Here is a 26308-nt window from a genome sequence, read left to right as displayed (position 1 = left end):
TCCCATAGTCATGCAGTGAGGCTGCCATCCCATGGCAGGTGGTGGAGGTATTTCAGGGCCCTTGGGTGGACCAGTCAGCAGAAGACAGCCCTGGGCAGCTCTCGAAGCTGGTGTTTGTGGGGGAATCATTTCCAGGCATAGTGGGGCCTCGGGCCTGAGTTCTCCATGGGTATTAAAATGGTGACAGTTGAGAGTGTTGACCTCATGCCGGGTCAGCAGGGAAGACAAGAAAAGTCAGCCCCTCGAGAGATGCAGCAGGTGGTGGTTTTTGTGCTTTGGGTCTTGGCACCAGTTACTCTTGAAGCAGTTGGACAAAGAGAAGATGGAAAACTAGGCAATGGCCCACACTTTGAGACAGGTGGTTGGTTGCCCTGAGTTGTGAACCACATGGCAAAGTCAGAGGCTGCAGGTTTGGGGTGCAGGGAAACTGCAGGGCGTACCACACGCTGCCCGCATCTCCAGGAGCCTCCGGACTGCAAACCGCAGTGGACCTGAGACAGGCGAGCAGGACACTTGTAATACACCAGTGCCAGGAACAGATCCACCCCACCACTCTTGGGGACATAGGTGAGATGGCTCTGCCATCCCCACCAGAGAATGAGCTGGCCCTCAGCACTACTGGGCCTGAGGCTCGGTGCCTGATGTTCCCCTGGCCTCTGGACTGTGTCGGTTTCACACCCTGGGCACAGCCAGGCTGGCAATGTCTTGAGAACACAGCCCTGCAAAGACAGAGAAAGCAAACATTGTTTCTCTCTTTGAGAGAGATGAATTTAGATTCACAGGGATTTAGAATCTGGGTGTGTTTTCTTTTGCAGATTCTGTTGTGCTTGGTTTCTTTTCTCCTTCCTTTGCAAAGATACTAGGGAACTACCGGGAAACCGCCGAGCGCACAGGGGGCACTGGGAAAGTGTTTTACAGATCTGGAGTGTTTGCTAATGGAGCCATCTGGTCTTCCATCCTTTCATTTGCTTTTGCACGTAGGCCGTTTGATCGCTGCCCGTGACACCATGGATCTGCACGTCTTCGACTACTCGGAACCGGGGAACTTCTCCGACATCAGCTGGCCGTGCAACAGCAGTGACTGCATCGTCGTGGACACTGTGCAGTGCGCCAACATGCCCAAAAAGAACGTCCTGCTGTACACGCTCTCCTTCATTTACATCTTCATCTTTGTGATCGGCATGATCGCCAACTCCGTGGTGGTCTGGGTGAACATCCAGGCCAAGACCACGGGCTACGACACGCACTGCTACATCTTGAACCTGGCCATCGCCGACCTGTGGGTGGTGGTCACCATCCCGGTCTGGGTGGTCAGCCTCGTGCAGCATAACCAGTGGCCCATGGGCGAGCTCACGTGCAAGGTCACTCACCTCATCTTCTCCATCAACCTCTTCGGCAGCATCTTCTTCCTTACGTGCATGAGCGTGGACCGCTACCTCTCTGTCGCCTACTTCACCAACACCTCCAGCCGCAAGAAGAAGATGGTGCGCCGCGCCGTGTGTGTCCTGGCGTGGCTCCTGGCCTTCTGCGTGTCCCTGCCCGACACCTACTACCTGAAGACTGTCACGTCCGCTTCGAACAATGAGACCTACTGTCGGTCCTTTTACCCCGAGCACAGCGTCAAGGAGTGGCTGATCAGCATGGAGCTGATCTCCGTGGTCCTGGGCTTTGCCCTCCCTTTCTCCATCATTGCCATCTTCTACTTCCTGCTGGCCCGAGCCATCTCCTCCTCCAGCGACCAGGAAAAGCACAGCAGCCGGAAGATCATCTTCTCCTACGTGGTGGTCTTCCTCGTGTGCTGGCTCCCCTACCACGTCGTGGTGCTACTGGACATCTTCTCCATCCTCCACTACATCCCCTTCACCTGCCAGCTGGAGAACTTCCTCTTCACGGCTCTGCACGTCACGCAGTGCCTGTCCCTGGTGCATTGCTGCGTCAACCCCGTGCTCTATAGCTTCATCAACCGCAACTACAGGTACGAGCTGATGAAAGCCTTCATCTTCAAGTACTCGGCCAAAACGGGTCTCACCAAGCTCATCGATGCCTCCCGAGTGTCGGAGACCGAGTACTCGGCTTTGGAGCAAAACACCAAGTGATGCGATCTGCACGGCCTCCGGGACGTGTGTGCTGGCTCCCAGCAGGGCACTGGGCTGCGTCATTTTCCACAGTAAAGCAGAGTGGCTTCAGGCTTGATGCTGCAGTTGCGTGAAAAGGGGAACGTGTGTCCCTGTGGCTCCTTTCTCTCTCTCTCTCGTGCCAATGTGGCTGTCTGTCGTGTGGCCGTGTGTCCCGACGGAGTGGCACCCACCATGCGGGGCTGTGCTGAGCAGTCCCCACTGCTTGTCACACCAGCTGCGGGACGGGCTTGCCTGCACTTCTGTAAAATAGGACTTTTCTGTGCTCCCTGAAGGTTTTATATGGTGGTTTGTATTTAAATCTTAAGACTTTATTTTTCTCACTCTTGATGTACCTTCTAAATGTATTTGAAAGTTTAAATATATTTTAAATATTGTATGGGAGGTATAATGCTGACATATATTCAGTGTTGTAGTTTTGAGATTAGTTTGACTTCCGTTTTGACTAAGGATGACATTAATTGTTAGCTGTTTTGAAGGTGTGTGTATATATATATATATATATATATATATATATATATATACACACACAAATACACATACATATAAATACATATATATAAATATATGCCAGTCTTGGCTGAAATGTTTTATTTACGATAGTTTTATATCTGTGTGGTATTTTGGCCCGGTCTGGGATATGGAACGAAAACTGCTCTGTAATGCAGTTTGTGACATTAATATTATTGTAAAGTTACATTGAAAATAAAGAAAGCAACACTATTCCAGTCTGTAACACGGCACACAAAACAAACCTTGTATTTCAGAGAGTTCTTTCCATTTGTAAGTTATTTTTTTTAATAAAGATTTTTTTTCCTAAAAAGGCATTCGGGTCTAAGTTTTAAGAGCATGTTTGGCATTAGGTGGCATGTTTGACAATAATACAAATATTTACAGCATAGATGATCAACCTAATAAACGTGTTTAAAGAAAAAAGTACTACCATAAAGGCAAAGCCCAAGAGATTAACTTGGATGAAATGATATAAAAGGAGAAAAATTTGAGTGTGAGTGTTTTATTTATTTATTTATTTTTAATTCATGCCCTGTGTTTGAGGGAAGGGAGGTGGTTGGTAGGTGCCCCTGTCAACACAGAGTTGGTGCAGAAATGTCCCCACCTGCTGTCTGCCCAAAGGGTTTGGGTCCCAGAACTGATCCTCATATATGCCCCGTGTTCCCCCAGGCCACATGACATGGGCCTTGAACCATCCCTGCCAAGGTTCTGTGGTTTAAGTTCTTTCTCTTTCTCTGGTCAAAACAGACTCTTCATTTAACAGTTAACCCATCCATGACCCTCTTCTTCCAGCCTTGCAGTGAGTAAATTCCTGGCCTGTGCATCACCAAGTAAACCCACTTTACTAGTAGTTCGAAAGAGCGCTCTCAGAATGGCCGCTTCTGTTGTGCCCTCACCAACTCTACCTGGGCCACAGGAGCAGTGGGGGCTTCAGCAGCTGGGCCTGGGTAGGAGCTCAGAGAAGGATCTGGTGCCCCAATGCTGCCTTGACCAGCTCCACCTCTGATGGGACCGATGAGCATAGAGAGCTATTTGCCAACATAAAGGTCGACCCGGACCAGGGTCCAAATCTCACCTGTGAATCTGGGGGCTGCTATCCTATAGGAAAGCACCTCATGCATTTCAGCTCCCCTGCAGCCCCCAGGCCTTAGATCCAACCTCCTGCAGGAAGGGTCCCCCTTCTCAGAGGGCTTTATGCCTGAAAGTTTTGAAACCTGGGTTATAAATTACTTTGAATATCTACTTGATACACACATATGTTCTCAGGTCCATATGTGCCTTGCCTTGTTCCAAATAGGATTCAGGTCAGATAATAATGTGGATAGTGGGATAACGGTATAACCATAGGTGAGACCCCAAGATCAAGGAGAAATAAGAGCAGAATGGCAAAGTGAAATCAGAGAAAATTATGACCCAAATACAGGCTCCTGAGAATAGAAAAGGATTGCAAGTTTGCTCTGTGCTTTCTAGTGGCCTAAATTCAGACAGAAACATACTTAGCCTGTAGTCAGTGTGAAGTGGGCGCCGACTGCACCCCAAGCTCAGCCCTACAATAGGCGTAACAGAAGTAATTCAACTGAATTTCTATTTTGAGGCCCCATCTTGGGTCAGTTCAGAGATGCCCACCTCCCCCATCCCTGCCGGCATCTGCTGAGATGTCCTCTTGCCTGCCTGGTCCTCATGCAGGGCTCCTTCTGACAGCCCTGTTCGAGGGTCTCTTTCTGCCGTTCCATACCTCTCGGGACCACGGCATACTCGGGTACTCGGGGGGCTGCCCCTGGCTCTTTCTGCATTTCTGCCTTCTCTGAAGCCCAGGAGAATCACCAGCTGCTTCCTCCTGCACTGAGGTGCAGAGGGAGGGAGGCTGAACTGAATCTAGACGCATCATGTAGATTTCTCGTCTCCCCGTGGGGCTCAGCACGCAGTGTCACAGACCCCTACGGGTCTCCGGGATGCAGGCTCCATCTGTGGGATGCTCCAGTGACTAAGGTCTCTCCGGTCCTTCCAGAAATCCCCTTCTTTGCCCTGCCTGGGGCTTGAAGACTTGCTTATCCAGACTCAAAAGCCTTCCCTTTGATCTCTGGCTATAACATCCTTCTCGGGAGCAGCGGTACTGGATGATGTCACTGCAGATGTGATGATAAGAGGCCCAGGTCAAGGGTACAGAATATCCATGGGGGTATCATCAGTTAACATTTTAAATGATTTCTGTCCACCTCGTGGACGTGGACGTGGAGTGGGCAGAGGCCATGTGCCAGGTTTGGGGTACGAGGTGGGGAAGAAAGGCTGGGCAGAAGAGCCTGGACCTCCTCCAACACAGAGGCCAGAGTCTGAATTCTGCCATTCGAGGCCCATCCTTTTGGCATCCTTTGTGATGGAAAAATCTTTGAAAATGCCAGCCTCGTGAGATAGTAATAACACTGCTAGTCATTTAGCAAGTGATGGCATTTGGACCCCATGTGGCTGTCGGGGGCTCCAGCGTAGGGTGGGGTCTGGGCTGGGGAGGAAAGCAGCCATCAGCTCCACGACGGCCCTGCCTGGAGCCCGAGATGGGGAAGCTTCTCCGCTCCCCTCCCTCCCGCCTGGCACACTCTGCTCCAAATGGCAGCGGCCAGCGGGACCACCGCAAGCCACCCTGATGGCAGTCTGTTGTCAGTCAGGAATAAATGCTTTCCATTTGGTTCAACGTATGAGCAATTTACTGGGTTCCCAGAAAGTGAAGAAGAAAAATAATGCCACTGAAAACGCCAGATGGAAAATCCTTTGGGCATAAAACTCTTTGCTGGCCGACGGACTGTAGTCCTCGCAGGAGCCTGGCAGCAAACTGGGATGAGACCCCGTGGATGTTTGTGTTCAGATCTCTGACGGAGCAGCGAGGAATTTTAACTCACTCGCAGCTGGCCTTTTCTCAGGGTCTCCCCAGGAGACAACGGCTCAGGGATGTGACCCAACATTTTAGGAATGTGGAAATTCTGCCTTTGCTGGGCTCCTCCTGTGAGGGCGCTGACCCCCAACCAGGGGTCCAGGAGACATTCCATCTAAGGTAAGCCCAGTATCACAGAATTTGGGGACACACGTGAATCTGCCCTGAATGGGGTGAGTGAGATGGCTGATTAGTGCAGGAAGGTCCCTAGAGCTCCTTTCTGGAAGGACCAGGCTTCAGTCTTAAGCTCCAGGGTGCCTCTGTGTGGATACAAGCCCCTGAGATTTCATCTCTCCAGAGCAATGGTTTTCGGTGAGCTAAATGTTTGAAAAGGTCCACTCGGCATTAAAAAACACTTTACTCCTCTTTGCCTGTGGTCTTGGACCCTCCAAGGAAAGCTCCTTTATACCCTTGATGGTACACGTACAAGCAGTGCCTGCCAGGATCCTAAAATATCCAGAGACATTTAATATGGAATGATGCTAGTTTAGGTAAGGGCTCATAGGAAATTAAATTACTTATTGTAGGCAGTTTGTATTTGCAGCAATTTTTTTTTTCTCTCTGAGTGACGGATGGTGGCCTGACTTTTCTGTAAAATACTAAGAGTTTTCTCCCCTAGAGCCGGCTCTCATGCACTCACACACACGCACACACGTGGGTTCGTTACCATACGGGGTCACTAACACACGCATCACGGACACGGCTTCAACGGTCACGTCTAGGGTGGTCTAGCCGTTGTCTGGGCCACAGCACTGAGGTCTGCCTTCTGGAAGTGAGGGTCTCTGCTAGAGCGGGGACAGCTGAGCGTGAGGCCCAAAGAGCCCTCAATACTAATGTCCTGGGGGATCTTTGGGAGTCCTCAGTTTCCTTATTCATAAAGTCGGATGATAATAGTACCTGCTTCACAAGGTTCCTGGGATGATCCAGTTCCACAGCCTCTGCAAGGTGCTCACCAGCAGCCCGGGGCACACAGAGCACGTGCTCAGGTCCAGAGCTACTCTGTCCACAGCCTCGGGGCACAGTCTGCATTTTCTTTTGCAAGAAACAATGCACTCCAGAGAAATACTGGGAGAGAATATCTACCTGTGGGCAGTGACTGAAAGAGCGAGGCACATCTGCCACAACCGGGCCATTATGTCCCTGGGGGACATCGGGTAGTGCCTGGAGACATTTTTGGTTGTCTCCCCTGGGGGTGGGGATGCTCCCGGCATCTGGTGGGTGGAGGCCAGGGAAGCTGCAGAGCAGCCTGCAATGAACTGACGGCCCCCAGCAAAGAATTCCTGGCCCCAGATGTCGGGGGCAAAGAATTCCTGGCCCCAGATGTCGCTAGAGCTGAGACTGAGGGACCCTGGTCTCGGATTAGCCAACCACTAGACACATGAATTCTGGCTGCTGTGCATTGACTTCCTACGATCCGCTCGGAGCAGGGCCCTTTGACAATCCCGGGGCTGGGGGTATATCCTAGAGGCCCTCAGAGCCCTCAGCTTCCCTTTTCTTGCCCCTCAACTCTGCAGAAGGTTGCGAGCTGACAGGCAAGGGCAAGACATACCTCAATCCTTGTGCAGGGTTCAGACCAAGAGACTCATGGTGCCTGAAGAGATTTTACTTCCACAAAATCTGGTTAAGAGCTAAAGACATGCTTGTGAAAAAGGCACACACAAATTAAACTTTAGTCAACATTTCAAGTGCCCTTGGGAGGTTTTACCTTTCAATTTAATATTTACACCATTTAGTTTTAAAGGCCCCAGAAAGAACACGGTTAGAGACAGGGCTGCTCGAGGAGACCAGGGTGACAGATTCAATTCTGCCTCTCGATAGCTCTGTGATGCGGGCAACAGTTCTTCCACGAACCTCAGTTTTCTCACCCTTAAAATGACTTCTCCAGGATGTCCCTGGCGGTCCAGTGGTCAACACTCTGTGCTTCCAGTACAGGGGGAGAGGGTTCGATCCCTGGTCGGGGAACTAAGATCCTGCAAGCTGCGTGGCGAGGCCACACACACACACAAAAAAGACTTCTCCATCTCCATTAAAGGGTTCTTGCAAAGGTCACAGGAGCAATTATGCCAGTAAATACTGTTGAGTGACGGGATAAAGGGGTGAATGCTGCAAAATGCTGGGAAGCCACCCAAAGAATCCCCAAACATTTCCCAAGCTTTTTGCATGGTTCATTTCATGCTGTCCCAGTGCTTAACTACGAAGCAGCCTGGTATGTCTTCAGTATCATACCTCGAGCGCTCCCTGTACTTTCCGGGCTTGTTTTAAGTCTACAGATGAGTTTATGGTCACCTGTACATTGTACAGTTGGTCACTGTACACACGCCCTTGTCTAGATTTCTCAGGGTTGTGCTTCCCCAGGACTGAGATGGTGGGAGGGCTCTTCATGGGAGGGCCTGGTTATCTGTAGGATGTGTGAAGGGTGATGGGCGATTTTGGTGTTTTTCTTATTTTCCAAAGCTTCATTTCTGTTGCCTTTTCATATGCTTATTCACGCAGACCTTTCCATGTGGGATTCAGAAGCGCTGCCAATCAAGTCATTTCTCCCGATGGGCTGGGGAAAAAGACAACGGGGCTGGGGGTGGCTTCATCAGCCATTTGTTAGAATATAATGTTCAGAAGCAGCAGAATGGAAAAAGCTGAATTTCCATAGTTATTTCCGGAACTAAACTGATTAAAATCCTTTCCTAGGTAGGTCGGAATCTTCCCTTTAACCATGTTTAGAAGAAAAGGCCGAGAGAGTCATTGTGGCGAGGGCATTAAATCTGCTTGGGTGACTCAGAATGTGTGTTGGCACGGCGGCATGTCACGGGGCGAGTCACAAACCCGGCGAGTCGGTGGCCGCGGTGTGTCTGAAAGGGACCCGGGCCTCACGATACCACGCTGAATTTGCTTCCTTTTAGCCTTTCACAGCAAAGTGTTTGAAGCTAAGCTTTTCATTCCTTTTTGCGAGGCTGTGATCAATAGGAAGAAGGCATTAAAGGTTCCCCCACCGTTGCCTTTCTCAGGGTCGTGGTTAAAAGTGAGGATTGTGTTTTAGGCTGTGTGCTAATGAGAATTTGAATTTCGTGCGGAGCTGGAGTGTCAATGAAAAATCGCCCGTTGCCCAGCTGTGCAGCCCGTGAATATCTTTCCCTGTGATTTATTCCACACTGGCTCCCATTAATTTATTCATCCATCCGTGCGTGTGTTCATTCAGTCATGGGTCGGATGAGCCTTACGGAGCACCCTCTGTGTGCCAGGCACTGTGCTTGTCTTTAACATGTCAGAGACAGCTGTGGCTTTGGTTTTTCTTTTTCTGTTTTTAATTTTTAAAAATTAAAAAAAAAACTTTTTTTGGCCGTGCCACGTGGCTTGTGGGATCTTAGTTCCCTGACCAGGGATCAAACTCACGCCCCCTGCATTGGAAGCATGGAGTCTTAACCGCTGGACCTCCAGGGAAGTCCCAGTTTTCCTTTTTTTCTATGCCCCCAGGCTGGAAGGGGACATGGACAATGAGATGCAGAGAAACTGTTATGGGCAGGATGCTGAGAAAATTCCTGCTGGCCTCTTCTGGAGATGCTCAGAGCCAAGAGGGGGAAGTGATACTTCCCAGGAAGAATCAGGGAATGTTTACAAAGAGGGGTCCTCCCTTCCCAGGCTGAGGGTGGCCAGAACACCAGGGGGCAGGCCCAGGGGACGGATGTGGGCTGGCAGTCCCCAGGACGGTTTCTGGAATGCCGTCACTGTTAAAAGTAAATGCTTTCAGGAAAAGTGAAGGCATCTGAGGTGTCCAGAAGTCAATCAACACTGATGTCATTAATCACTGTGTGATAGGAGCCTCTTTCTAGGTGAAAAACCAAGGTCATCATGGCCACCCACACCCAGAGAACAGAAGAAGAGGCTTCAGGACAAGGACGTGGGCAGCAGACAGAGGCTTCGGGGAATGGGTGCTCAGCTCTCACGGCTGTAGGATGGACCACTAGACCCATGTTTCTAGAAGGAATGGACGGTTCTCAGAGAGCCTGGGCTCCCGTCCTGCTCGGCGGCCCTGCTGCAGGCAGATCGCAGCTGGAGGGTCTCTGGTGGTTCATGGAGGAGGGCACGGAGGCCACTTCTAAAGCTGGGCTCTCAGGGTCTCACCTAGACAGCCTTTCCTAGGGTTTCCATCACATTCTCTCCCCACCGCACACAGGATCTTTAAGCTAAGTGGAACCTCATGCTGTTGCCCTTGGTCTCTGGGGTTCCTGGTCTGTAAGATGGCTGGGGATGCCCTGGAGGGCACGTGGCCACTGCCTGGGCATGTGGGAGTATAGGGGCTTCAGGCAGGGAGGACTCCAGGTGCAAGTTACACTCCTAGGCAAGACCCTTTCCCAATAAGGCCCCATTCACAGGCTCCTGTTGGCAGTGTCTTTTGCGGGGACACCGGTCAACCCGCTGTGGGGATGGATGCTCCTGCCCATGAATGGGATGCCCGTGCCCTGGTTCCCAGCCCAGCCCTGCACACATGGGACCTGGCACGGACTGGGCTCCAGCCAAGCCCTTCTCCCCCTGTTTGCCTGCTTGCTGCTTTTGGTTTCTGTCTTTCACATTAAGATTTTCCTCAAATAGTTACTGATCTTTGGTGATTTAGTCACTGTTCACAGTGAGACGCTGAAAGTCTGACTGACTGTGCGTTGAGGGGCCCTGGTGGCCAGCGAACCCTGGGGAAGAACTAGCTGACGGGGCCAAGATGCTTCACCTCGGTGCCCTGAGGGTGAGTGGCTGTGGGGCTTTCTTCTCAGGCTGGTCTGTTTCCAGATCTTCCTCCTTCGGTGAGGGAAGTGTAACCCTGATGCGTGGCATCCTGGAAAGGAAACAAGGGAAGGGGGTCAGCAAGTCTCACCATCTGGGGGGAAAATTTTGCTTAACTGCCCTATTTTTAGCCCTTCCTCCTGTACCCACTGTCTGCTGTGCCCGAGTTCCCAAAGCCCAGACTCCGATTTCCCAGACTCCGATTCGGTTTCCCCATAGGACACACTCTTCCATCTGGATTGGGACGGGTGGTCTCCTGAGTGTGAAGTAGGGGTGAGATATGGGGAGGGTCTAAGATTATATGTCTTCAGTTTCATCCAGTGGCATCTTGGTAAATGTTTAACAACTACCTTCTGGAAGAAAAAACAGCTCTGATTTCTATTGTGTCTTGATTCCTGTGGTGGAAATATTCCCATCATGGTCCATTTCAAGCTACCATGTGACGTCACTGAAGGCAGATTCGGAAAGAGATGCTTGTAGCACATTCTTCACATAGACACAAGTGACTGGGGTCGCCTCAAGAGCAGACGGTGGCAAAACGTGATAGAAGAATGAGGAAGTGATGCATCCTGAGAGTTTTATCTTTGTTTTTAATAAAATACTTTAAATTCTAAGTTTATATAATTTAAGTTTTGATAATGGCCATGTTTCAAAGCTGACTCACAGACATCTTGGAAATGTAGCAATTGGTTCTTTCAAACTGTATGCTGCACACCACACCCCTGGGCCCCATCACCCTCTCATTGGCACCTGGCAGCTCAGATTTCTAAGGCTTTTTGGAATTTGTGGCATAAATAGGTTTGTTTCTTACTGGTTTCTCCCTCTGCAAGCCTTCTGATTTCGTTGCAGTTTTAGAAGATGGAAAGTAAAAGGTTGAGTGAGTAGTCAAGGTGAATACATTTATATATTGATATATATGTGTGTATCCATATACACACATGTGTATATGTGTATTTATATTTCTTTTTATTTTCTCTATTGCCCTTGTAGTGAGGTTTTGGGAAGGTGTGCCAGTGATTCCTTGTTACAGTTTATAATTCTTTACATTAAACCTTCCCTGTTCAGATTTCTTCTCCTGATTGGGCCCTGACTGAGATGGGGTGGTGCCGGGTGAGTCAGTGCAGTCGACCTGCTGTGTCGCACGGGAAGTTCAAGTTCAAGCAAGCTAGCTATCTTAGGGATTTGTCTTCCCTCACGGTCTGCAGCCACCCTGTCATTCTCCCACCAGGGCCGTCACCTCAGTTTAAGCCCTTTCTTGTTTCATTGGTTGGTTTATCTCGGTCCCTCCAACGCACCCTTCACACAGATGACAGAGTCGTCCTTCCAAATGTTCTGCACGGAAGGGGTGACTCCTACAAACTACACCTTGGGGGACCCCTGGTCCCCGGCTTCGGGCCACCCTGGGCCACGGGATGGGCCCAGCACGAGGGTGGGCACATGGGAGGAGCCAGGCCGTCCCTTCCTCCCTGTCTCTGCTTTCGTCAGTGTCTCTGGCAGTGGTTACATCGTCTCTGTGATCCTAATTCCCACTTGTGGTGCCTGGCCACAGAGCCTCTCCTGCTGGGTGGCCTTGGCCTCTGCTCGGGTACCACCTCCGCTCCGTTCCCTGCCGGATGCTGATCTCCGGGTGGCCTCATGGTCTTTGAATGGCTCTTCAGCACAGTCAACACGGTCACACACCGTTTACCAAGGTCTCTATGCTACCTTCTCTCCACTCAACTCAAAGCCATGGACTCCTTGTTCCTGGCCGGACTCTGAATCAATGAATCCTGTCCTTGAACTTGACAAAGTCTCCCGCCCTTGGCAGGGAGAAGGTGGGGACATTCTTGATTCCCACCCATCACGCCCACTCCCTTGCAGTTGATATTTTTCTTTTCTGTTTTCTTTTTAGTAAATTCCAGTACTCGACACTAGCGTGGGTAAAACTCCACCTTATTTCTACTGCCCGTGTAGAATCCTGAAACCCAGAATATCTCCTCTCTAGCACTCAGGGCTTAACCTCCTGCCTGATGGTGACCAAAGGCCCTGGTGCTGGCGGAAGGACCAGCTCTGCAGGGTGGCCACTAACAAGCGGGCTGGAGAAGGATACACAGCCCAGCAGCTGAGGAGGGCGAGTGACTCACAGGTGTGGAATTCCAAGGGTCAGGCCACGAGTGGTCAGTGAGTAATTAGGTGTGGTCACTGGTAGTCTGCCTAGAGGCTGACTTAATCAACTCATCATTTCTGGACCGCCCAGGCTCAGCTTACTGTGGGGACCTTGCACATTTATCTTCCTGGTTTGAGTCGCCTTTGGGTGAAACAAATCATGAGGAGACCAGCCTCGTCATCACCCTCATTTGTGACCAAACCCCAAAGCCCCAGGCTCTTTGATGGCAAGTTACAAACTCTGCTTCTCGGATGCCAGACTCTGGGGTTCAGGCCAGCACTTGTCTTATAGAGAAGAAACAGACACAATGAGGGCAAGTGTCTTAGCTGAGGTTGGGGGATTGTCCCTGGGATAGTGGATTTCAGGTGAGTTACGCTCCAGGCAGCACTGACTGGCTGGAGGACACAAATACAACCGTGGGGATGAGGGATGAATGGATGCCCAGCACTCTGTGTCCTGGCAGTATTTCTCCAGGGGTGCCCAGCCCAACCGGAGCCCTGGTTCTCCTTGAGAAAGGAGTATCTTGGAAAGATGCTAAAAAGAATTTACTAAAAAGAAAACAGAAAGAAAAATATCAACTGCAAGGGAGTGGGTGTGATGGGTGGGAATCAAGAATGTCCCCACCTTCTCCCTGCCAAGCGCAGGAGACTTTGTCAAATTCAAGGACAGGATTCATTGATTCAGAGTCCGGCCAGGAACAAGGAGCCCATGGCTTTGAGTTGAGTATCTTGGAAAACACTGTCTCAGGAGAGACCCCAATAGAGCAATCATGCCTTTCAAGGGCTGGAAAAGATGGCTGTAACTTTACAGATGGGAAAGTAACTTTACGTTAGTGGCTTGCAGTGAAATTGTGAGATTGCACTAAGATTGCACTAAAATTGTGAGATTGTGCTGAGACCAAACTGCTAAATGAGTAGCTTTCCCTTTGGGAAGCCGGGGGAGGAGATGGTCTCCTCTGTGAATGTTTATTCACCCTTGGTTTACACAATATCCAGGCAAGTCTTCTAGTGCATTTCCACCCATTCTGGGAAATGTGTTCCACATTCGCTGGAAAAATCAAGTCGGAAGAGACATCTGAGAAGTGCATGGACCCATCACTTGAGGAAGAGCCTGAGCTTGTGGATTAGAACTGATCCACGTGCACCTCTAGTAACGGGAGAGGCAATTAGACCTGTTTCCACAGCCCCTAAGGCGAGCGTGAGTGGCCAGGGGATGCGCGTGGGGCAGGTGGGCCTGGCTGCCTCAAATCTTGTGCTGAAACCATTGTGTAGGACAGAGGGACCCGCAAAAAAACGGGGCTGTCCGACTCTCATGGAATCGGGTCCCACTGAGTTGTGATACAGTAGATCCAGAAGCAGCAGCACCCTGGGCTGGGTGGCCCCGTGGTGAGTGGGAGCCAGGCCAAACAGGGATCTACGGCTCTTATGAACCTCACGTGGTTAAGCCTGGCTGCACAAGAGAATCTGAAAATCAGTTGAACAATCATGTTTAATAAGTGACCATATCTCAGCCTCAAGTTAAGTTCAGAGCTGTTTAAAATGCATCAAAATCTTGCTTAGCTCACCAAGTACTTCCCTGTGTAGAAAACTCGGGAATTTATTAATGATACTTTGCATCATGAATTATTTTACCTCCCTACCCCTACCATCAAGGTGCTTTGGGGGTTTTAAATGGCAGACGACCCAGAAAGGGGTGTGGGCGGCAACTGAGGTACAAGGGGAAACAATCAGCATGTGAAGGGATTGCCAAATGCTAGAGCTTTGGGGTCTAGCAGGTCTGGGTTTTACTCTCCATTACTCTCTGTGTGACTTTGGGAAAGTTACACATCTCAGAGCTTTGGTTTTGATGACTATAACACGGGGACGCAGGTGGTATCCTTTTCACAGGCTTGTTTTGAGGATTAATTCAGAGAAAGTGTATTCACTGTACGGCATAATGTCTGATAAATGTATACACTCAAGAAAGGGTTCGTGTGGTCACAGAAGTTATGGTCCCTCTGGGCTCCTGCATCACTTAGACCTGCCTTCCTTTGTGTTCCGTGGCCCCAGCTAGATGTGAGCACCCTGAACCAGGAACCAGATCGTCTCTGCACACCCACCGCCCAGCACTGTGCTTGACTCTTTGCTAGTTGCTCAATGCAGAGCTGTTGAATAAACAGATGAATGAACAGAAGAAGGAGAGTCAGAGCTTTTACCACTAAGCCCCAAGCTCTTCACACTACAATCTGCTGCTTTTAGAGAGATGCCATGACAACAAACAGTGAAAGCAGGAACATGATTGGTTTAAACCCACTAAACAATGGTGTCCTGTGCCATGGCCTCTAGATACATTCAGAAATGATAACCAAGGGAGCCTGGAGGCTACGACGCCCCGCCTTAGCAGGCATCCCTGGACTTGGTCTTCTACAGCAGTGGTCCTCAACCTTTTTGGCACCAGGGACCAGTTTCGTGGAAGACAATTTTTCCATGGACGGGGTGGGGGATGGTTTAGGGGGTAATGCAGGGGATGGGGAGCGGCAGATGAAGCTTTGCTCACTCACCTGACGCTCACCTCCTGCTGTGCGGCCCAATTCCTAACAGGCCTCAGACCAGTATCAGTCCGAGGCCTGGGGGTTGGGGACCCCTGTTTCTACAGCATCCAGTGGTTTCCTGCTCAGAGACCTGAAAACTAAGATACTAAACAGTCTATGGATTTTCTTTTTCTTTTTAAAATTTTTTATTTATTTATTTTTGGCTGTGTTGGGTCTTCGCTGCTGCGTGTGGGCTTTCCCCAGTTGCGGTAAGTGGGGGCTACTCTTTGTCGCCATGCGTGGGCTTCTCACTGTGGTGGCCTCTCCCGTTGCAGAGCATGGGCTCTAGGTGTGTGGTCCTCAGTAGCTGTGGCACGTGGGCTCAGCACTTGTGGCACACGGGCTCAGCTGCTCCGTGGCATGTGGGATCCTCCCGGACTAGGGCCCAAACCCATGTCCCCTGCATTGGCAGGCAGATTCCCAACCACTGCGCCACCAGGGAAGTTCCTGGTGAAATACCTCCATGTGCTTCAACTTTTAAAGGCCCACACGATTCACAAAAACATAGTTTATAATGGGAAAGAGTATAAAAAGGAATGTATATAGATGTATAACTGAATCACTTTACAGCAGAAACTAACCCAACATTGTAAATCAACTATACTTTAATTTAAAAAAAAAAGAAAAAACAAAAAAAACTCCTGTGCTCTTGGTGCACAAAACCAGGAGCTCCTGGCAGTTTTGTTCAAGCTTTGGGTGCTTTGGCAGCTCCAGCAATGGTGCCATGGGAGCAGCCCACTGAAGACGGTGGATTGGGTGGTGACAAGGTCCCGAGGAGTGCCCTGTGCAGTCTGAGGTTTGAGAGGGAACGAGAGGGAGGAAGCTCCCATCTAGATGCTAAACGCTGGGCTGAGCCCACCCCAAATGTCATCGTCTCATGGAATCCTGATCGAGTGTGATTATCACCCCTGTTTCATGTATAAAGGAACCCACACAATGCATATAAGGGGAGGAAGCCTGACTTTGAACCTAGGACTGGCTGGTTTTGAGGCCACTGCCTCCAACAGCTGCCAGGAAAAGGAGTCAGTCCAGGCAGACCAGTACAGGGACCTGGGGGGCTTTCTGAGACGGTCAGCCCAGCTGCTTAGAGCAAACCCCAGCGCTGCCAGAAACCCAAACCCAATTTGCAGAAGAATTCTGTTTCCTCTTCCCTCTTTGCTGAGCTATGGGGTTAGGTGTAAGTCCTTGAGTCTTTGGTTTCAAGAGCAGATATATCTGATGATATATAGATTTATTAGATTTAATAGATTTAATAGATTTATTGTACAGAATTTCCCAAAGTCAGAAGTTATCTGCCGGCCAAACAGGATTGCAGCCCAGGAGGACTACCTGAAAATAGGAAATCGGGCCTTTGGGGTTCCACTCAAAGGGAAGGAAGGATGAAGAGGTGGGTTTAAAACTAAGCAAAGGAAAGTGCACTGATTTTTACTTCGTGGTTTTTTTCCCTGTCGTTCCTTTCTGAGAGCTGGGTCGGGTCTTCTAAGATCACTTGAAGGTTATTAAACTGACCATTCTTTTTCCTGGAAGTTCATAAAAATAATATCGATCTCATGTGGCTAGAAAGCTCAAACTTAGAAGCCTGACCCTTGCCATGTAGAGAGGGTGGGCTATGAAGGCTGGACACCCTAACCACATGGCTTGTTTTTGGTGAAAAGTCCTGAAGTGTCTGAAACGGGAGATTGTCTTAGAGGAGACCAATCAGAGGCCCTGAGACTTTGTGAAGGTTTTGTATCGAGAGGTGGCCAACTATCTCTTGCTTTCCAATCACGAATCAGAACTTCCTTCAACAGATGGCCGTTTCCATGGGGAGTTATTGGCTTCTGTGCAGGGCCTACTTTCGGTTACTTGACCTACAAAATGCCCATAGATTTGAAGGCTCAGCGGAGTGTGTGTTTGCTGTGCTTCTCACTCGATCATATTCCAAGGGAAGGACAGCTGGGGGGGCCCCTCCTGCCCTTTTGTACCTCTAGGGTCTCATGCCAAGCCTGGCAACACAGTAGGCCTAAGAGATGCTCATTGACTTAATAAGCAATTGCGTGAATACAGGAGATGACTGCTCTTTTGGCAACACTCCCCTCAGTGACAGAACATGCAGTCAGAGCAGACCCATTTGGATTTTAATCCAAATCCAAGCAGCTGGCCAAGGCTGAGGAGCTAATGATCACTGGGGTCAGGTTTGGCTTTGGGCCAGATGAAGTGTGCTTCACCCCACCTTGGGTTGTGTTTCTCTGAATATCCCTGACTTCAGGATAGGCCAAATGCCACCAACAGACTAGTCTTCCTGGACCCCACCAACTCCGATATGTGAGCCAGGATCTCAGCCAGCCAGACTTTTATTCCGGATTTCCCTGGGAAGGACCACCAAGCTCACAGCCCAGCTCTGGAAGCAAGTACTGCCCATCCCCCAAGGCTGGCTTCCTCCAGCCAAACATTTGCTGCTTTCTTTCCAGTTCAAAGATGGCAACATCAGACCTACCTAAATTCAAACTCTGGCTCTGGACAAGTGACTCAGGCTTTCTGAGCCTTCATTCTTTCCTCTAGAATGTGGATTCCATACTAATGTCCATCTCAAAGTGTGTGGTGAGAATCAGTTAAGACAGTTCTATAATGACCCTTACTACACACACAATGGGGAAGAACAAATCTGACTCCATGTTGGATCTCTTTCGTTTACTTTAACCCTTGTGCTCTGTTGCCTGTGCCGAGTCGTGCTGTCTCTGCACCTTTTGTAAAAGAATGTTGCCTAGAGCCTGAAATATACAGGATAGGCTGTTCTCAAGGCTCTGACATTTAAGGGTATAACACTTTTACATTCATATAGATATACAAAGTTGCAGAACAGAGAATACTATTTGTCTTGTTGGAGGTTTACAGGAACATCCTGACCTGACCTAAGTGGACTGCTGCAAGAACAAAGGACTCTGACACCAAGAAGTTTGAAACAACAAACCACGCCCCTTCCTCACCTTGCCTTTAAAAAGTTCATACTACAAAAAAAAAAAGGCTTTGCTGAAACCTTTCAGGGAGTTCAGGCTTTTTCGGGCATGACCCACCCGTCTCCTTGCAGGGCCCTGCAATAAATCTTTTCTGCTCCAAACTCTGCCGTTTTGGTTTGTTTGGCCTGACTGTGCGTCAGGCGCACGAACTTGCATTTGGTAACACACAACCTAGCACACTTGTCCCTTCAGGGATGGCTCCCCCTTCCCCTTGCCTGACAGCCTTCTCTTTCTAATTTCCTCCAATATTTGACATTATTGTGAAAGGACAGTTGAGGATGGGTGAGCACACTTGTGATACACAGGCTTGGACAATGCTGGGAGTGCCCCACACTCATCTCAGAGGATTGTGATCAAATGAATCAGTCCATTAGTTCAATTTCACCATCGGCAAACTTGGCAGATTCTAACTTGATCCAGGAGCAGCCGATTGCATTGCAGCCTTCTTGGTCCTCTCAAGAAGAATTCTTTCCACATCATCCTTCTCTTTAAACAGATTTACCAGAAGTTGTTCGTTCTTACATTTCAAATGCAAAGTTCTTTTCCATTTTAACAGCCCTCTGCTATTAGTTTCTAGAACCGTGCCTTGTGGTTACGTGCATAATATTTGAGGAATCCATATATTTGAAAATTGGTAACAGTGGGGAAAATAAAAAACATTCTTGGCCCCAGCTATGATGACTCAATTCATGTAACCTTATGTCTTAGCCAGCGCCTGAGTAAGTCATGACCGGGCGCCATTCCCCAAAGTCAACTAACTCAGTTTGTTGGAACAACACTGGGGCCAAGGGACGGGGCTCCAGCTTGCCTTACAGACTCCTGAGGGCTTCCTGGAGGAGGTGGAATTCCCCAAGGGGCCTTAATCAGAATCTACTCCACACGCCCCATCAGGGCAGCCATCCCCCCCCGTCTGTCCCTGAGCACCTGGCCCTCTTGGTGCTCTATTGCTTGTTCTTCAGTCTCAGGTGTGACAGAGAAGGAATGTGAACATTGGGAACCATGCCCACCTGTGGGCACCATGGCATATAAGAGAATAGGTCTGGGTTTGGTTTCACTTGTGTGTTCTCCAGCTTCTACTGTATTTTTCACCTAAAAGGAGTTGGGAGGAGGGCAGTGGAGTGATTAAACAGGAGACTGTCCGCTCATCTTGGTGTCTTTGGGTCCTTCCAGTGTCTGGAACACAGGAGGATCCATCCATACTTGCTGAATTAAGGAATGAATGAACGAGACTCGTGCCCTTTGAGGGAACAAAGGGACTTCACTTATTCAGATCCAGCTGATTGATTTTTGTGCTTTCATGAAATTCTCATAAATTTGGCCAAGACTTACTACATCTATCCTCAGGGCAGGCTGGGTTTTTGAAAGCAGCTATCTGCGGGTTCCTTAGTGAAATCCAAACAACATAAATCGTGCCAGGACTTACGAGCTACGGCCCCAGGAAGGCAGGCTTGTCTCTAATTACCTGCATTATTTCTGCGGGGAGTGGCGGCTGGCAGTGGGGGCTGAGTTTTGGACAGATATGTAAATAATAGCAGTCATCATAACAAAACCCGAGTTGTCAATGCCCTGCCTTCTCCATGAGCATCACGTGATGGAGACATTGCTCCAGACGGGCGAGGCAGCAGCCTCCAAACCAACCTCGGGCTGGTCTCCCCAATTCCACCTCCACCCCAGCACCTGGCATCTAACTTTCAGAAGAGGTAACCATGAAATATTATTTTAAATGGTTTCTTTTTCCTACTGAGAACAAAACTCACAAGCCAGAGTTACTTACCTTTGGCTCCGCAGCTTATGAGAGACTTAGCTCTGCTACCAAACACTCGACATAGAATGAGTGCATTCATCATGAAACCCTGCTCTCCGGTCTGTTGCTGGAATTGATTTTTACCAGCAGGAGCCAAAGGCGAGCTTTGGATGTTGCTTTAGTAAGAGAAACCTCATGGGCTATTTGGTGAGAGAGAAATATTGCTGTTTTAGTCACCTGTGTGCGGGTTGACCAGCCCTTTCCCTTCCAAAAATATTGCCTGGGGACACTCATTTTACTGAGATAACACCCAAACTTCAAGAGGGCAGGCTAACTTCATAGATTTTGAAAAAATGTTGTTTTTCCAAATCCCCAAATGACATCTTAATCATTACACTCTCACTTCTGAAATGACAGTATTTAATAAGGGTTCTTGGAATGACTTTTTTGCCAATTAGGTTTGAATAAATGGGGGGAAAAAACCCAGAGCTCTAAGAGTCTATGTATGAAAAATTCACATACCACAAAGGGATACTTTGCCCCATGCCACAGCTGCCTGGGCTGGGGTGGAGAGGGCACAGAACCACGTGGTCCTGGGGCGGGCAGCACAGAGACCACATCCAGCTTAAACAAAGGGTTAGCATGCTTTATTTTTTTTTTTAATCAATCTAGGAAGCTAAGTTGTCATTAATCCTTTGAATTTTATCATTTGGAAACACATGGCAGACCCCTGGCCTCTTTACACTCGGGGATTTATGAAGACCGGTTGTCAGCATCTGGGAAGCTGAGTATCCTACACGCGTTTATGAGGCGTGGTGGCCAGGCCCTGTGGCTGTGTTTCCGACTCTCATAAGAGGACCACTTATCAGTGATTCTAGCAGGTATCAGTGTGTGTATTTTTCCATTGCTGGCATGGCGCAGACTTCCCAACATTTATTTTTCTTGTATCCTTAGAATTCTTTTGTGTGACTGTTTATAATTCTTTTATTTTCCTTGCATCTGAGCATACACCCTGGTAGAAATTTGACAGAACTTTGAGAAGAGGGGTGAATTTAAAATATTTTTGCTTTGGTCTGGGTCAGCGGTGCTCAGGAGGTAACATTACGTGTGGAAGAGGACTGGAGGTCTGGCTTGCGCCCCTCTCTGCCTGGAGACCACATCCCAGCTTGCTTTCCTGTAATACACAGGGGAGCAGTGTCCTCCATGGAAGGATCTCAAGAGTTTATTGGGGGATGAACAAGGTCATGGGAGGAAATTGCCAAGTTTCCAAAAATGCATTTTGTCATCAAGAAAACCAGCGAGGAATTTAGTGGATAATGGAAAGGTGATTAAATATTTTTCTCCAGACACTGCAGTTCCTTCAGGGGCTTCTTTATGGAATATCTGTGGCTTAATAAGCACCAGGAGAGGGCAAATGGCTTGTACTGAGTTTAATTAATCAACAGGCGTCTTATCCTCCTCAAGAGCTTTCTTTAAAATGTTGGGAGAAGGATCCAAGGATACGATAAAGCACCATGAAAATAACAGGTCTGTAACGTCTTTAGGACAAAGCTCTTCAGCACATCTGGGAAGTTTTAAGACATTTCAGAAAGCTGCTCACACATAATACAAGCATAAGGCACTTGCAGGGCATGGTGACCTTGGCCAACTAAGAAAAGATGTTAGAGAATGACTTTACTTTCCAGGGTTCACACCTCAACACAACTCTCACTCCTAAAATTTACCCACCAACTTCTAGGCCAGTGGCCAATTTCCCCTTGAGGAGTTAATTTAGTAAAGAGAGAATCTAATGATTTCAGGCTGTTCCTTTGTCTGGATGAGTCTCCAACCTGGCCTCGGGCTTTGCGGGTCCAGCTCCTTGGCTGAAACTGGCCTTTTCTTCACCCACCATGGCTCACCCATGCCAGATCCAGTATGGCAGCCAAGCACCACCTGTGGTTTAAATTTGAATCAATGAAAGTAAAACAAATTCCATTTGTCAGTTGCACCAGCAACTTAAAGTGTTGAGTAGCCAGGCATGGCTTGTGGCCCTCCTTCTGGACAGTGAAGATTTAGAGAATATTTCCTTCACAGCAGAAAGTCCTATCAGGCAGCACTGCTTGGCAGTGTCCACACTGCAAGTCCCCACCGTGGACTGACACCAACAGCCCACATCTCGCCCCATACCAGGCTAGTAGCCACTGGAGAAAAATCACAAGACTGTGAAGACAGGTGCCAGACAAGGGGATGGACTTGAATCTAGGCGGGTCACCCAGGCACTTGGCCACTACGGCCTCCTTCAGAAACCTCCCTGTCCCTTCCCTGCCACATGTGCCTGGCTGTTCCCTGGCTCCCCCACTCCTACCCCAGCCACTACACCTAACTCATGGCTGAGGACCTTGCCTGTCACACCCTGGAGAAAGCAGGGGAAGGAAGGTCATGCCTTCAATTTCCTTCTCTGCACCCACACCACCCCGTCCTCTTTCTTCCCAGGAAGCCTCACTTCCTGCCTTTTGTTCATGACCCTCCAGCCCAACCAGGAACTTTGCTCATCATTGTTTCCTAAATCTGCTTGTTAGCCTCTTTATCCCCGTGTGTTAGTTTCCCAGGGCTGCCCTCACAAAGTACCGCAAACTGGTACTTTAAAACCACAGGAAAGTATTGTTTCAACGTTCTGGAGGCTGGAAGTTGAAACCAAAGTACCAGCAGGGCCTTGCTCCCCGCAGAGGCTCCAGGGGAGGATCTATCCCCTTCCTTTCTCTTCGCTCCAGTCTTTGGTGGCCATCCTTGGTGTTTCTGGGCTTTTAGATCCTCAATCTAATCCCCCGTCTTTACGCGGTGCTCTCCCTGTATGTCCGGCTTCACACAGCTGTCTTTTTATATGAACACCAGTCATGCTGGAGTCGGGCCCACCCTACCCCAGTGTGACCTCATCTTAACTCATTATATCTGCATCGGCCTTGTTTCTAAATCAGGTCACATTTTGAGGTCCTCGGGGTTAGGGCTTCAATGTATTTTTTTTGGCGGTACGCGGGCCTCTCACCGTTTTGGCCTCTCCCGTCGCGGAGCACAGGCTCCGGACGCGCAGGCTCAGCGGCCATGGCTCACGGGCCCAGCCGCTCCGCGGCATGTGGGATCTTCCCACACTGGGGCGTGAACCCGCATCCCCTGCATCGGCAGGCGGACCCTCAACCACTGCGCCACCAGGGAAGCCCTTCAATGTATCTTTTTGGGGCAGACAAAATTCACCCAGAACAACCCCAGATCCATGATCAGCTCTGTCCTGTACCCGGGGGGCATGGCCTCTCTGGCCTCTTCGCTTGGCATTCTTGCCCTAGGTCCTTGGTTGGGTTTGTCTCTAGGAGCCTCCAGGAGCAGATACAAGGTGAAAGAGACACCCAGCCCTGCTTCCTGACCCTCCTGTGACGATGCTGCAGTCCCAAAAGTGCCAGGTCCTCTGATGCACAACTTCGTTGGGCACCTTCCCCTATGCGGTCCTGCTAGACAAGCCTGGTGCGGGCACTGCCATTTCTTTCTCTCTTCTGTTCAGCTCTGGATGTTTCATGACCCTCCTTGGGTGTCTTAGCATCCCTGTTCGTTTCTATAATGCTGCCCACAGTTCCCTCGATAAATTCTCTGCACGATCCCAGCTGAGCGTTCTGCACGTCTTCGCTTGGAGCTTGCAGAATGCGTCCTATGCCAGCCACATGCTACTCCCCCTTGTCCACAAAAGCAGTCTTGAGTTTCTCGCATAATTCACATGCTCTTCACCAAGAACAAAAGAAAACAGAATTTTAAAATCTTCCCTGGGCGCTTGGTCCCCATCACACTGCTGTCCCCACCGTTTCTGCCCTTTACCCCAAGCCTCTTGAAGGGCTGTTTACTCCTGCTATGTCCATGGTCTGCCCTCCCGCTGGCTCCGTCCAGCCATCCAGTCTGGCCTGGTCCCCATTGCTCCACAGAAACAGCTCTTGCTTTTCACTGGTGTATGGCCTCACCAGACACTGCCTCACCAGGAAGTGTCCACTGGACATGATGCTCCTCTGGTTCTCACGGTTCCATCCACAGTCATCTTGATCGGCACTTCCTTTCCTCTCCATCTCACTAGTGTCCTGATTTCCTGCAGGATTCCTTGGTTGTCCTCTGCTTGGACTGCCACAACCAAGTGCCACAGACTGGGCTTGAACAACAGAAATTTGTTTCCTCGCAGTCTGGAAGCTGGAAGTCCAAGATCAAGGTGTCGGCAGGGCTGGTTTCCGCAGAGACTTTTCTCTTCGACTTGCAGAAAACCCTCTTCTCGCTGCATCCACACACGGTCTTTCCTCTGTGCACATGCATCCCTGGGGTCCCCCGTGTGTCTACAGTTCTATTTATAAGGGCATCAGTCAGATTAGAGTAGGGCCCGCTCTAACGGCCTCATCTTAACTTATGCACCTCTTTAAATGCCCTCTTTCCAAATGTGGTTACGTTCTGAGGAACTAGAGGTTAGGCCTTTGACACATGAATTTGGATGAGGGCACAATTCACCTATAGCAGGTGATCTACCGAAATGCCATCTGTGGGTCAAGGGATTCTTGGCTCCATGCATCCAGTCTAGACCTCTCCTCTGAGACCCAGATCTGTGTCCCATCCACCCTGGACAACTTTATGGAGATGTCTCGGAAACTCAAGCAAGCTAGCCTCCTTGCCTCCACCGTCCCCACTTGCCCTCCTGTGTTCCCACCTTATTAATGACTGATCATGCCAGTTGTTCAAACCAGAAACCAGGGGGTCTGGAATCATACCCCCATCCCCTGATGTGCACGTCTGGTCCATCACCAGCTCTTTCTCTGTCTCTGCCATCTCCACCTTGGTCCAGGGGCTCCCTGTCTGGACTATTGTACCACCTTCCCACCAGCCTCATCCCCTCCAGCCTTTCCCTTCTCCAAAATGCCACCTGAGTGACCTTTCTGAAATGCAGGTTTAGGCATTTCACACCTGCCTGAAAATCCCCAGGGATGCCTCTTCACTTAACAAGTTCAAACTCCTCGTTTAGCAACTGCCTCAGCAGAGCCTCCATGCTCTCCACTGCTCTCTGCCAAGGTGCCCACGTCTCAGTTACACGGTTGGCTGGCAGCTCCCCGGGAGCCCTGGTTCCCCAGGAGATGCCACCCCGTGCTTGAGCCCATCCCCGTCGGGTCTCCAGTGGGCATTGTAGCCCTTGCTTGTAGTCAGGGCTCAGCAGACGTTTCATGAACACGTGAACCTGCTTTGCCTGGACAGACAGGACCATCCAGGCTCACTCATGTCCTCTGGTCCTCAGCTTCCTCGTGACCCCTGGTGATGCCCCTGGGGCATTGTGATGCTCCTCCTGGCTCCCTCCTGGCACTGGCTGGAAGGGAGAGAGGAGGGCAGCTTTTCTGGGCCTGACTGTCCAGTTCAGGGAGGCCTTCAGGGCCCCACCTCTGCCGTTGACTCTGGGTCCCTTCTGGGATCGCCTCTGACCTAGCAGGCTGGCCAGGGTAAGTCCGGAGTCCCCGTGTAACCCCAAGCCTGCAGGAGTGGGGCCCATGGCCTCCCGCCATGGCTGGGCCTCCCGCCATGGCTGGGCCTCCCTTCAGTGGATTCACCCCCAGATCGGAGGCCCCATAGCAGTTACCTCCACAGAGTCCTGAGTACACAGACCGGCCCTGCTGGGCCCTCAGCCTGGACCCCTCATTTGCTCTTTCTCTTAGAAAGGGACCCCCATGCTCTGACTTCCGGGATCTTTTCCCTTGGCCTCTCTAAGATCTTCTACTCACACCCCATAGCTTTGGGTGAGAGCGGCTGTCTTAGCCTGCTGAGGCCGCCACAACAAAGTCCACACATGAGGGGGTTAAACAACACATGTCTATTTTCTCACAGTTCTGGAAGCCAGAGGTCCAAGGTCAGGGTGCTGGTGAACTTGGTTTCTGGCGAGGGCCTGCATCCTGGCTTGTAGACAGCTTCCCTCTGTGTCCTCACTTGGCCTTTCTTTTGTGCGTGTGGGGAGAAGGGAGAGAGAAAGAGAGCATCTCTGGGGTCTCTTCTTCTGGTAAGGCCACAGTCTCAATTAGGGCGCCACCCTTACGACCTCATTTAACTTGAGACCTAATCTCCAAATATGGTCCCATGGGGGGTTAGGGCTTCAACATATAGATTTGGGGGTGCACAATTCAGTCCACCGCAGAGACTTTCGGTGGCTCAGGCATGTGGAGAGGGGTACCCAGGATGGGGCACTGGGCCAGGAGCCCCAGGGTGGCATTCCAGATGCACCTTTGCCACTTCTCGGCTGGGTGACCTCAGCCAAGTTCACAACTTTTCCGACCAGCCAAAAGGAGTCCTATTTACCCCACAGGGCTGAGGTAATGACCAAGGAGACAGGGCTTATGGGGAGGTCAAGTGACCTGCCCAGTGAAGAACTGCTACATATTCCAACCATGTGCAAACAGGGTGGAATCGCCAGGAAAACAGACTGGTTGCTGCTCCATTTCTTTCAAGAAAACTTTGTCCCTGGCTGTAGGGCCAGGTTGCTGACA

At 50.0% G+C, this 26308-nt stretch overlaps 1 protein-coding gene across 1 annotated transcript; it reads left to right on the top strand.

Moving 5' to 3' along the window:
- Positions 1-1007: 1007 nt before the first annotated feature.
- On the top strand, positions 1008-2096 carry ACKR3 (atypical chemokine receptor 3; the record flags this gene model as incomplete). Its single annotated transcript, XM_079709656.1, has 1 exon — positions 1008-2096. One exon carries the CDS (start codon positions 1008-1010, stop codon positions 2094-2096), a length of 1089 nt encoding a protein of 362 aa, XP_079565782.1.
- Between the last annotated feature and the right edge of the window lie 24212 nt (positions 2097-26308).

This window comes from Hyperoodon ampullatus (genome assembly GCF_949752795.1).
Source record: "Hyperoodon ampullatus genome assembly, chromosome: 8".
NCBI classification, from domain to species: Eukaryota; Metazoa; Chordata; class Mammalia; order Artiodactyla; family Ziphiidae; genus Hyperoodon; species Hyperoodon ampullatus.
The sequence above is the reverse complement of the archived record's forward strand: the minus strand, read 5'-3'. Positions and strand labels throughout refer to the sequence as shown.